Source organism: Hemicordylus capensis, chromosome 6 (assembly GCF_027244095.1).
Source record: "Hemicordylus capensis ecotype Gifberg chromosome 6, rHemCap1.1.pri, whole genome shotgun sequence".
NCBI classification, from domain to species: Eukaryota; Metazoa; Chordata; class Lepidosauria; order Squamata; family Cordylidae; genus Hemicordylus; species Hemicordylus capensis.
The window spans coordinates 63,676,269-63,689,893 of NC_069662.1; the positions used below are offsets into that span (position 1 = coordinate 63,676,269).

Genomic DNA, 13,625 nt, shown 5'->3' on the forward strand with positions numbered 1-13,625 from the left:
TGCATTCCATAGACCAGGAGCAGCTACAGAAAAGGCCTGGTTCCAAGTTGCCACCAGACGTACTGGTGGTAACTGGAGATGGACCTCTCCAGATGACCTCAATGAGCAAAGAAGGCACTCTCTCAGGTGCAAATATATTATGTCTGAACATGGCCATTAGCCTACAGCTGATGGGAGTCCAACTTATATATCAAGTAGTATTAAAAACACAGCTATTTCTAATTTATTATGCTCACTCAGAAACATAGTGGATTACATTGTGAATATAATATAACATCAAATATGATACGTAAGAGGTACACAGAATTATATTATTAGTAAAGGTAAAGTGTGCTGTTGAGTCAGTGCTGTCTCCTGGCAACCACAAAGCTTATTATTATTTTTCCACTCCACAGACCACTTGCAGTACCCTCACGGACCACCAGTTGGGAACCATTGGCTTATGCTTTCATGGACTAGAGCACACTTAATCAGGACTATGAAGTATTATAAACAAAGAGACAAATAACGAATGAAGAATTTTTTGGCCAGGAGGAAAATGGTGTTAAATTAACTCACTTTTCCATCACATTGCCCTGACGTGTGTAAGTAAGTAAGTAAGTGTGTGTGTGTGTGTGTGTGTGTGTGTGTGTGTGTGTGAAGGGCATTCTTTCCCTGGTACTTGTATAGTGGGGTAAAATGTTCACCAGGGGAAAGGGAAGAAAACTGTTCATTCAGTAACATTTCACACACATCCATTTGAAGGCAAATGAAACCTTCATGTTGATCCAAGAATTCAGTTATGTTTGAGATTTAAGAGCTTTCCCAGAGCAACAGAGCTCCTCTCAAACCCTGTTCTTTCCTTTTCCTGGCACACTTCTCAACTCCATTTGCTTGCTCTCCATCCATGCTGCAGTTCTAATGAGAATCACACACCCCACCACCCAGGGGCAACGAGACCCAGGAGGGACTCTTCCATAGGCAGCAATGCTGGGCCTTATAGTATATAGTTGGGGCTTATGGTATGTAGCATGTAGCTTGGCCTGGAGGAGACAGGATTTTCCTTGGCACTGCAGCTTGGATGGAAAGAGTTAAGTGCCCCCTCACTGCCCATTGCAGTACAGATGTTGATGGCGGTCACCCTCTGGCTCTTATTTTAGACTAAGACTAAAAAAAGAAAAACTGAAACAGAATCAAAAGTGACACATTTAGCATCACATACAGTTAGAGTCTGAGACAGTGAAGCTATTCTCATGATCAGCCAAAATCGGGCTAAGGGAGCTTAGCCCAATTTTTGCAGAACGTGAGAACCACCGGGCTCTCAGGCAAGCACAGTTTTTCCAAAGTGGGTAACCCGCTAACTTACTCCTCCCCTTAGATGAGTTTAGCGGAGTGAGCACTGTACATTGGGACAGGCTTCACATATAAACTTATAGGATCTAAACTGGCAGTGATTAGCCAAGAAAGAGGGGGGTTGTAGTGGGTAGTTCTTAAGGTCAAGGTGGATAGCTCAATTATAATATGAATGTGTGCAATATCTGTAAAAAAGGGAAATTCCAGGCTAGAGAACAAGGGTTTGAAAACAAAACTTCCAACATTGCAATGCGCTCTATGTGGGGCTGCCTTTGTACGTAGTTCGGAAACTTCAGTTAGTTCAAAATGCAGCAGCAAGGCTGGTCTCTGGTGCAACTCGGAGAGACCATATTATACCTGTTTTGAAACAGTTGCACTGGCTGCCGATATGTTTCCAGGCAAAATACAAAGTGCTGGTTATCACCTTTAAAGCCCTGAATGGCTTAAGTCCAGGTTACCTTAGAAAGCACCTTCTTCTGCACGATCTCCACCGCACATTAAGGTCATTTGAGGAGGTCCATCTTCAGTTATCACTGGCACGTCTGATGGCAACTCAGAGGAGGGCCTTCTCTGTAACCGCTCCTAGGCTGTAGAATGCACTCCCGGCAGAAATCCATAATCTGAGTTCATTATTGGCCTTCAGGAGAGCCTTTAAAACCTATCTGTTTGGCCTGGTCTTCCAGGGTTTTTAAATAGTTTTTAAACTGTACCTGGGTCTCCAGGGTTTTAAAAACTGTTTTAAATATTATAATTGTTAATGGGTTTTTTTGTTGTTTATACAGTTTTTGATTTTAACTGTTAATTGATTTTAGTTGGTCTGTGCTGGGCTGAGTGGCCGATCGTGACCTCTGATTTAGAGACAGGAGGAGTGGGGAAAGAAATATGTGGGATGGGCATATGTTAAATTTCGCTTTGAAATGTTTCTGCTAATGCATATTTGCATAAATATAACTTCTTAATATTCTTACATTCTTGTGAGTTCAGTTGCTAACCCTCAAGAACCCACCTGCTAAAAATACTCTGTGTGTGTGTGTGTGTGTGTGTGTGTGTGAAAGTGTGTGTGGGGGGGGTGATGCTTAACTTGCAGCGGTGGGTGGCAGCCCCAAAGTCCTTTAGGTCAAGGCTCCAAAATTACCTAGTTGCAGCTCTGACCCCCAGGCACTTTCTAGAGGCACCACTGATGGACCAGAAAGGCCCTTGCTTGAATCTTGCCTCTGCCAAGAACTCACAAGATAGTTTTGGTTAAGCTACTCTTTCTTAGCCTCAGCGCCTTGTCTGCCAGTTGAGGATGATAACTGTACCAATCTATCTTATAGGGTTGTTGAAAAGATTATTTATTTATAGGATGTATATCTGCTTTATCACATTCATATCATAGTGGCTTTAGAATGAATTGTGAAGTGATTTGAGCACTCTAAAGCACTATATAAAGTGCATGATGATGATTAACGATGACGATACATCTTAATTTTTGAGATCAAGAAGTATGCACTATTCAGTCCCTTTCAGAGCGACACACTGACCCCCTGAGGAGGGGAGGGGAGATATTTCTCTCATTTCCATTCTTACAGATGATTGTTCGTAGGCGGGTGGGGTGCAGATGGGCGGAGACAGGGGCGTAGTTTAGGCTCTCCAGCTCCTCCCAGCATGGCTGGTGCCTGCGCGCGGCGGCAAGACGGAGGAGGAGGTGGTGGTAGTTGGTGACCGCAGCGGGACTCCGTAAGGCTCGTGGGGGTGCTGTTGGAGGAGAATCGCTGGCCCCACCACAGTAGCAGCGTCCCCGGCTCTGTTCCTGTCGCTAAAGGGGCTCTGGGCAGCGTGGGGGTAGCAGCAACAGCAGCAGCTTCCATCGCCGGGACGGAAGGTGAACAGCTGCAGCAGAGCCAGCCTTGTGCGCCAGGGAGGACCCGCAGCGTCTCCTCCGGGACCCGGGCAGGATAACCTAGGCAAGGCAATTGGAGGAGCAGCAGCCGCGGCTTCACGGAGAGGATCCCAAGCGGAGCGTGCCGAGCGGCGAGAGCGAGGATGCTTGGCGTCTGTCGCCTGCCTTCGCTGCCTCTGGTGGTGCTGTTGCCGCTGCTGCTCATGCCCGGCGGAGCGCTCCGAAGCGGACTGAGCGGCGCGGCAGGGAGCGAAGGTGAGAGCGCGCGGCTAAAGCGGGACAGGGGGCTCAGGGGCAAGGAGGCGCTTGTGTGTGTGTGTGTGTTTGCGGCAAGCAGGCGGGAGATGCCCGCCCCATCTTTCTCTCGCCGCCACAGTCGCCCTCGATCCTGGGCATTAGCCTCAGCCCGGCCGCCTCTTGCTGGCTGCCCGAGTGAAGGATTCGAAGGCGGCGGTGGCAAGAGGGACGAATCTTTCCAGATTCGGGGGCAGAAAGAGCTGGTTGCCGGCTCTGCTGCCAAGGGTAGCCCAGTGTTCGCTGTGTCCTTCTCCAGTGCTTAATTTCGGAGGCGGGCGGAGAGGGAAGGTGTCCGGTCTCAAGTGGGTCAGGAAAGGATACTGTCTGTCTGTTCAGGGAGCCCTTCTCCTAAATCCCTGATGTGTGGGGGCTTTCTGCATATACTCAGTGGTGAGCTGAATGCACTCTGCACCTGCTCATTTAGCACTGTTTGCATTGTGTGTTCCAGGCTGTGCTCTGGCATTGATGACAGGTGCTGCCACAGAGCCCTGACACAAATTAAGCTTTGCCCTTTTCCTATTTATTTATTTATTTTTATTTATTTTTACATTTTAATACCACCTTTCGTTAAAAGAAAACCCCAAGGCGGTTTACAAAAGTTAAAACATACAATACAAAGGCAATAAAAACATCAAGCTAAAAACAAGCATAAAAACAAGACAACAGATCCCGCTGCTGATCCCCCTAAGATCATTGTACTAGCAGCTCCCACCCTAGAGCCAGGCTTTCTGTTTGGAAAGCTTTTCTTCTGGATTGGTTACCCTCTAACATTCTTTTACCATCTTGCTCTCCTGGCAGCCAGGGTGGTAGATGGGTTTGTCACCTTGTTGTGTACCTTGCTTGGCTTCTGGTGTTTCATGACAGGCTGCAACTTTTCTCTGTCACTTTATTTCCAACAACTTCACCTGCTTAATTTCTATATATTAGATTGTTCTGAAAACTAATGGAGTCTGGTGGCACCTTAATGCTCAACACATTTATTGTAGCATAAGCTTTCATGGACTACATTCCACTACAAAAGCTTATGCTACAGTAAACTTCTTAGTCTCAAAGGTGCCACAAGGCTCCTATCTGTGGTAGCAAAAAATAAACACGGCTACCCCTCTACAAGTGTTAAAACTATAGCACTGAAACAGGGCCAGTTAAAGAAAGGTGGCAAAACTTAGAGGTAAAAGGGTGGACCCCCTCTTTCTGTGCAAGCACGTCGGTGAAGAGGGGATTCTATTCCTATGGGGGTGGTATAATGTGCAGTATAAAGGGAAAGGGGGGGTGTCTTGAGAATGTGGCACAGGGCCCATGTTAGCAGCCATGTGCCTCCTTTGCAACAGCTGATGGTCTCAAGAAACCAATTACTTTATCTTCTTCTCCAGCTTCAGTTTGCCTCCATGATCGTGATAACCACAGCAGGGTGATGAGCTTTCCTTGGCTTCTGTGGTCTGTAGAATAGCTTGTCTAACTCTGTGTCCTGTCTGGATTTGTTTATAAATACATTTATATTCTGCTCTTCCTCCGAAGAGCCTAGTAGGGTGTACGTGGTTTATATTTTATTTATTTATTTATTTATTTAACATAATTGTATACCACCCACTACCGATTCCGAAGTCTCTAGGAGGTTTACAACAATAAAACACACCAAGAACTTTCAAAACAATTAAAACTTATAAAAAGTTCAAATTAAAATAGCAGCCCATAGAACTATTAGATAGCTAAAAAGCTTGGCTGAAGAGATGTGTCTTCATTTGTTTATCCTCACAACAACCCTGTGAGGTAGGTTAGACTGAGAGGTAAGCCCAGAGTCACCCAGGGAGTTTTAAGATTAAACAGGGATTTGAACTCTAGTCCAACACTCTAACCATTACACTTTGCTGGTTCTTGGTTTGGCTGTGTCACACTTTTAAAAAGGTTAACTATGGTCACACTTAAAAAAAGGTTAACTATGGTGCTGAGAAGTACTTTATTTTGATTTTGTGTCTTTTTGATATTTTAGGAAAGGGCACAGAGATGCTTTTTAAAATGTGGGTCCCAGGGAAGCCTCATATGCAGTTAGGAGGTTGCCTGTCTGTTCATCTCTCTTGCTGAGCTGGGTGTAATGCATACCTCTGGATTGATTTTAATGGCCGGGGATTTTCTTTAGACTGTACCACGGCGACACACTTTACCTTTTACATAGGGGCCATACACTCAGTAACAGGTTGTGCTCCCAGCCCTGGTCAGCTGAAAGTCTCTCTACCTCCTTGTCCTCCCCACAAATCTTCTGCCTATACTGGAAATGCCTCTAGTTCTTGCTTGTGATTTTGGTGAAAGATAGGGGAATGGCTTGAAAACAGTGTTGTGCTCCATTTCTATTTTGAAGAAAACTAACTACAAAATGTCTTATTTAGAGAGCAGATGTGTTGTCTTAGGTTTGCATTTTAGCATGTAAGCATTGAAAAGAAGTGCTTACAAGTTACCTGTGTGTGTAAGGCTTTGGCGAGAGAACCCAACCAATCCTGCCATTCAGGAGTGATGAAAATCCGTACCTCTTTCTGAAACTTTTCAGTTTCTGAGATGACTGACGTTAGTCATCAATTTTTAAAAAAATTAAATTAAATTAGATTTTAAAAAATAACCCGGGTTACACATATAGTGAGATCTGATGGGGCTGGGTGGGTGGGAAAGACTGAAACAATTGTTACTGAAAAAAATTGCAGTATAAAAACTGGATATTTTTGTCTGATGATTGTTGAAGTTCCGTTAATTTAAAGCCAGTATGTAAATACATACCCATGAAGATATCATATCATCTATTTTGGGTATTAGGATTTTTGTTTAATTTTTATTTAATGAGAGGCCTGTCAAATTTTTATTTAATGAGAGGCCTGTCAACTATAATTAAGACCTTGTGAGGTTTTCAGTATGGTTGACAGTCTTCCTAGTTTTTCAAAAAAGATGTTTATGAAGCCCAGGATAGATTGTATGATGTTAGAATTATTCTTTTGTATGACTTGATATCCAAAGTCTTGAATTAAATAGCATTTTATATCTGTAGTGGAAGGTGAAGTAATGTTAAAACAAAGATTTCAAGCCTATGCTTTGAGGAGAGTGCCATGCTAAAAAACTAATGAATCAGAAACGTTGTTCTACCCGGGTTTGGGAGCTGTTTCTGCTCCCAGTTTTTGGTTGTGTGGAAGCAAGGTAGGAGGAAAACCTGGGTAGCTTTTCCTCCTACATTACTTCCACACAATCACTTCTACTCAGGTTTTCCTCTTATCTTGCTTCCACATAACCGAAAATTGAGAGCGCACACAGCTCCAAAACCCAGACAGTACACAGTTTTTGTTTGTGTGAATGACCTCAATGTATACAAGTCTGTTAGAATCCCTTCTATGGGTGTATGGAGATAGCTGGCCATTTTTCAGAGTAGATGTTCCTTACCCAAACCTCCTATGGTTCCAAAAAACGGTTCAAGAAGATGAACAGAGAAACATGCCCCATTCACACAAAACCAGAGTTGAAGGGGCCAGAGGTTGCCACACCTGTATGTCCAAATGCAGGACACCCCATGTTCTGCATGGAGAGCGACCCAAGGTTTCAATTTCCAAATTCCAGTTTGAACCATAGGGTCGTAGTGAGTTTCTCCGCTCCAAACTGAGGTTAGCTGCAGCCCGCATTACATGCGAATGCGGGACTGCAGGCTTGGCTTCTGGAAATTGAGCTGAGGGAGGAAGCTCTTCACTCCTGCTGTGATTGGCTGTGCAGGCTGTCCTTCATGTAAGAAGGAAGCCCACACCGCCTTCTCCTCCTCCTCTCTGCAATCTCCCTGACCTCAAAGAGCCTGCTCTTCATTACATTCAAATTTGGACAGGAGAGCGGGGGTGGGGTCTTGGGTGTGAAACCATAGGTCCATTGGACCCACAGTTCTACATTACATGCGAATGTAGCCACAGTCTCAATTCAGATTCCATACCAACCATGGTTTGTGCTAACCATAGTTGAGAAACCAGAGCAAGTGGAACAATGCTGTAACCATACCTGTCCAATTCAGACATCATACCACAGTATAAGAGCACATCATAGCTTTTGATTCTAAGTTGCGGGATGGTCACAAATCATGGTTTGTCAGTGCAGACATAATGTTAAACCATACTTAAAACCTCCTTAACTATGTTTTGGCACTATGTCTGAACTGATCTATAGTCAAGCAGAGATTCCAAGCTGGCAGTGAGGTGTATTTATCTACACAAGGTTATATTTTAAAAGTTGACCTCCTCAGAAAGTGGAACTCGTGAAGTGGAACAGATAGTTCAAAACTGATTGTGTTTATACCCTGGTAGAGACTAGTATTTGACTGGCATCCTGATTTTGCTCTACGTCATGTCAACAACATGACATGGGTGTCTATTTATGCTTCTGCCAACATGATGAACCATGATGAAATAGGGAGAACTGTGTTACCTAAAATCACCCAGTGAAAAATTCCCTTATTACTCAGAGCTGTATACTGTATGTACAATAAACTGGAGTTTCTCTCTCTTCATTGTGATCCACATCTTTTTAAAGAGGTGTTTTAATATTTCATCGATATCTGGTATATTCTTTAGTTTTTATAATTCTCAGTTTTTAGCTTTTAGAGTAAGTTTTAATTTGAAACTATTTTTAGAAATGTGGTTTAAGCCTGGTCTTTTAATGTTTATTTATTTATTTATTTATTTATAACATACATATACCATCCAAAACACAAGTCTCTGGGCAGTTTACAACAAAAATATTAGTCTTATTTTACACTGTATTTTTAAATTAATGTTGTGAGCCACTCTGAGCAGTAGTGTACTGGAGGGGCAGGGTGTGAATATTTTAAATCAATAAACCTCGTATGAACTGGAAGTTTCATCTTTGCAAAGCACTCAGAGCTGCTAATAGATGATTCTGCTGAATCATTCATTGGGACCCAGTGTATGGACACCCTTTTAGACTATGTGAAGCCTTTTTAGTTATGCCATCCTAGTATTTAATTAATAGTGTGACATGATATTAATCCTAGTCACATTCTACAAAGTCAACATAGGCCCTGCAGGAATGACTGACTGTGTGGCTCTGAGCAGATTATTTCATACAGTGAAATTTAGTGGCAGGCAGGGGAAGGCTGATAAATGCTCACAGTAGACAAGCAGAACCTGGATTGGTGTGTAGTCTCTGCCTGTCTGCTTGCTCTCTTCAGTCTCTATTCTTGCCCTTTTAATAAGTGTAAAGTGGATGGTCCGCTGCTGAATAAGGTTTAGAGGTGAACCTGGGTTTATTCGCTAATGGCTACTTGGTACCATTTGAAGGTTTATTTGTAAACAAGCATTATTTGACAAGTGCTTTACACAGCAGGGTGGCTTGGCAAATTATGGCTGAATGGCTCTGTCTATGAAAATGATTCACCCTTTAGAGAATCAGGCTTCATTCATCAGAACAACGGTCACTAACATCCTTTTTCTGTGGGCTTTTGCCCATTGTCAACAGTTCAGTTTTCCAAAGTGTAGTTGTACTCATTCCAGCATGCTGAGTAGAATGGAGGAAGACTTGAGCAACTCAAAGGAGCTGGTTCTTCCAGGCTGGTGGAAAAGCTTAAATCCTCTTCTTTCTTTTTTTTAAAGTATCATTTAAAAGAAAAATCACAGGCCCTGTGTCACCAAAGTCATGTACCTGTACATCTTTATCCTATTAATTTAAGTGAGTTGGCACGTTCTTAACTTCATCCCATTGAAACGAATGAGTCTTGCTCAAGGATCTTGCTTGTGAGCGTCTAAACAGACTTTTGTCTGCTTAAAAAGTCTAACAGACTTTTGATTTTTCCTAATTACATTTCATTACCTGGCAAAAATAATTAACCATTTGGCTTTGTAAGGGTGCTAGGATTTTTTTTTTAAAGAGAGCTGATATTTAGAATTTTGGAGTTGTGGCGTAGAAGAATTGTATATCCGTGTTACCTTTTCAGTGAACATAGAAGATTTAGTTTTGGATACAGTGGATGTTGTAGGATTCACTCTGCCTGTTAATGTGAGTGAATCAGTAGTGATATTTTTGATGTGTGGATTAGCTAATAACTGCTTATAATCTGTGTTGTGATTTTAGTGTGCTGTTTAACCTGTATGATGCATAGTTTACAAGGAATGTTGAGAACCTTTGATATAACATGGATATAAAATTGTTAAGATATGAATGATAAACAGGTTCTGGCTGGGTGGACTCTGCATTGTCTCAACCCTATGCCCCTGGAGTGTCTGCTTCTGCTACTTAATTGCCACCAAGTAAGTTTCCCATTGGATTCTGGCTTACCAGGTGATAGAAGCATCCACAACCACCTTCCATCATCCGTAGCAACATCTCACATTTCCCATGTCTTTCCCTTAAGAGATGGGACATGTAAAATGTAAAATGATGGCACTGCTGAGAGCAGTATTCATTGAAGCTATTCTCATGACCAGCAAAAACAGAGCTTGAGGTCTGAAGGTGGGGTTAGCACTCCTGTTTGAAGCCTCGGTCAGCTCTCAAACAGGGCTCTGTCAAAAGAGGGTCACCCAGTTCCCAGCCCCTCTTCTAAAACCAGGTATAGCAAGCAGGGGAAGTTGCCTGCCCTCTCCCAGTACCTGTGTGAAGCCACGGAACGCTGCGGAAGGCTGCCTATTCAGAGCTACCATAGAGCCTGCATACCAGAGTGGGCTGCAAAGCAAGCAGAAGTTTGCTTGGGGAAAGCCTGTCCAGCAAACAGCACTGAGCTTCCTTAAAGTGGCAGGCACCTTCCAAATGAGCCCAAGGGAAAATATGAACATAGGAAGCTGCCTTCCATTGAGTCAGACCATTGGTTCATCCAGCTTAGCTGACCCTGCACAGAGCATCTGTGCAGTCTTGCACTGAGCCTGCGGCATCCCACCCCCGCAACTCTCTAGCTCTCTCTCGCTGCCCCCCACAACTCTCTCGCTCTCTCTCGCCGCCCCCCGCAACTCTCTCGCTCTCTCTCGCCGCCCCCATCTTTCATTCTCTGTCTTGCAGTCCTTGCTTCCCACTGCCACTGCCAGGGACTGTCACCTGCCCGCCTGACAGCCTCCGAGCTCCCTGCTCCCTGCCACTTCACAGAGCAGCTCAGCCAACTGCCTGCCGCCCGCAACCCCCAGAGCCAACTGTCCAGCTCCCAAAGCCACCCCCAGCCTCCGAGCTCCCTGCTGCTTCATGGCACCCCGATCCAACTTTCAAACTGCTTTCCAGCCGCCCCACAGGGGTCATGGCCCGTCTTGAAGAATTAATAATATGGAATATCCCGCTCTTTCTCCAAGGAGCCCAGAGCAGTGTACTACATACTCAAGTTACTCCTCACAACAACCCTGTGAAGTAGGTCAGGCTGAGAGTGAAGTGACTGGCCCAGAGTCACCCACAAGTATCATGGCTGAATGGGGATTTTTGTGCTCCTCCCTGTCCCCTGCAAGTCATTGGACAAGAGCAGGAGTGTCCCTGCCCTTGCCTGCAGCTGCCCTTGCCTGCAGCATGGCGTAGTGGTTAGGGTGCTAGACTAGGACTGGGGAGACCCGAGTTCAAATCCTCATTCAGCCATGAGACTTGCTGGCTGACTCTGGGCCAGTCACTTCTTTCTCAGCCTGACCTACTTCACAGGGTTGTTGTGAGGAGGAACTTGAGTGTGTAGTACGCCGCTCTGGGCTCTGCCAGTTCCTAAACTGCACAGGTGATGGGGCTACTGCTCTCTCCTTCCTGTCCTGGTGCCTGTGGTGGGGGGAGGGAGTGCATGCTTGTTTGCTATATGGTGAGAAAAAGCCTGCAGCAGGGCGGCAGCATCAAAGGAGAGAGCAGCTGCCATGGGGAGAATGGCTTCGATTAGCGGGGACCCACCGGCACTCTCCTCCCAGAGGTAGCAGGACCAGTGCACAAAGCAAAGAGTGTTCCTTGCCTGTGGGTGACATTTAGGCACAAAAGGCTCAGGAGCTCAAGGCAGCAGCCATGCAGATGTTTGGCTTCAGGCACTGCTGTCTGCACACACTCTGAAACACTGTAATCCATGTGGATTTCCCCTTTGAGGAAAGATGCTGGGTCCAGCTTCTTGGAAAACAGCCCCCCTTATTTGTGTTAGCCTGCCCAATGGGCACCTGTGCCTGAGAGATGAGATGAGATGTATGGACAGTGAAACCTTGGGTCCTTTGGTAGGGGGATAGGCATGACCGCAGGGTGTTGCAGGATGGCATGACAGGGTGAGCTTTGTGGAGAGATACGGCCGCTTCTTCTCAAGGGAGGCGGTGCAGTCCGTAGATCCCTGGGAAGAAAGAGAATCCCCACCCATAGATGGGTGGAGTGCAGAAGGATGGGTGGCAAGGGGCACCACTGATAGGGTGGTGCGAGTGTGGAAGAACTGCTTGCTCACTTGCCTGCTCACTCACTTGCCCGTCCGCTCATTTGCCCCCTCCCCGCCACTTGCATGCTTGTGCGCCCCTCCTCACCCACTTGTTCACTCTCTTGCCCCCTCTCAGCCCTCTCCCCAAGGCCCCAGCCCCCAACATGTGTCTTTCATTCTGGCAATGAAATACTGGCACCCCCAATATGTATGTGCTTGCATGTGTAGAGTGTGTGTTGTGTGCATGTGTAGAGTGCATGTGTAGAGTGCGCACATGGTGACTGGGATACTTGCAAAGTGTTTCAGCCTCATGGTGGCAGTGGTGGTGGTGGGGCTTGCGGTGGCCGCAGGGGGCTCAGCGGCAAGCAGAGCAGCTCCTACACCCACTCACCTGGTAATGTGAGTGGCCTCTGTGCATGCGCAGAGGACCAAAATGGGTTGCAGATTGACTTCCCTGTTATTTGGGAGGCTGCCAGGAAGTGGCAGTGGCAGATTGATGGGGAGGCAGAGTCGCAACTTGGCTACGGTGGCGGGGGGGAGGGGGGTTCTTACTGTCTACACACACTATACAGTGGGATGGGGGGCCACAGAGGCCACAGCTGTGGGGAGGGGGAGGGGGCGGGGCATGTCCTGCCTTCCCAAACCATGCTATTGTACGGTGGGATAGGGCGATGGGGGCTGCCACAGCAAGAGTGAAGGGAGTGGTGGCACATGTGGCAAGGAGGGCAGGTGCACACTCCCCATTGCCTGCTTGTCTACCCATCCACTGTGATTAGGGGGGCAACTGGGCAGGGGTGGTAGGAGATACATCTCATTGCCCTTGCCACCAGCTTAGTGCCTGGGCTAGTTGTGGGGCATCTGGTAGCCGCTCTCAGCGGCATCTGGCAACTGCTCCAGGGGGCATCTGCTGTGTCCCTCCTGGATCTGGGGTGTATGTTGGGGTTTGTGTGTGTTCATGTTGGCTTTTCTTCTGCTGACAGCGGCAGCTGTAGCGGTTCTCTTCTCTCTCCTGCCTTGTTGTGATCAGGGTGTTTTGGGCATGGGGCCAAATTCATTGTTCATCACATTGTTCAATGCCTTTGACAGTGCTGCAGTTGCCAGGAAAGGGTTAACTGAGGCTACCAGTCAGGGAGCAGCAAAGGAGGACTGCAGCTTGGAGCCCTCTGAATGGTCTCCTTGGGTCATGTGCTTGCCCCGTCCACTCAGGGAACTGCTCTTGTCATGGGCGGGGCTGGAGGACCAACAATGCTACCTGGGGTTGGCAAACCTTAAAATGTTAATCGTGTGTCGCTCACACTCTGTGCTGGGTCTGCAGCTTGTGCCCGTCTGTTTGCTATGAGGTAAAAATAGGGTTCTATCTGCTTTCAGGGGGTAACCCTATTTTCTGCTCATCTGAATAGCTTCATTCTCTGTCACCTGGTGGGCCCAACACTGAGGTTTCCCAGGCAGTAAGTGTAATTGTCAGGTGTGCGGGGTGTGGGGGTGTGTGACTGACTGACAGCAAGGGTGGGACTTTCCCCTGGCCTAAAGAGGCTTAGATTTTTACCTCTAGTTAGAATTGGTCCATTTTTGTTAAATCACATTGTCAGTGATGCATTATTGGAAAAAAATGGCTTTTTAAAAATCACCTGTCATAGCATGTTATTTTGTTTGATATGGGTAAACTTTACTACTGTGGCTGCTGTTCCCCCACCCCACCCCCCCACACACTGTAAAAAATAGCTGCATCAGTTAATTGGAAATACTGTATAACCA

General features: G+C 46.1%; 1 protein-coding gene across 11 annotated transcripts in view; it reads left to right on the forward strand.

Annotated features, from left to right (window-relative positions):
- Positions 1-2,989: 2,989 nt before the first annotated feature.
- EPHA5 (EPH receptor A5) overlaps positions 2,990-13,625 on the forward strand; it is a 381,695-nt gene continuing 371,059 nt past the window's right edge. For 10 of the 11 annotated variants that reach the window (XR_008309586.1, XM_053260106.1, XM_053260107.1 and 7 more), the window contains exon 1: positions 2,990-3,469. Coding sequence is in view for 9 of the 11 variants with exons in the window: in XM_053260106.1 (XP_053116081.1) it covers positions 3,358-3,469 (112 nt within the window). In the remaining 2 variants the exon portion in view is untranslated. The remainder of the gene's footprint in view (positions 3,470-13,625) is intronic. The other variant, XM_053260112.1, reaches the window with a different exon arrangement.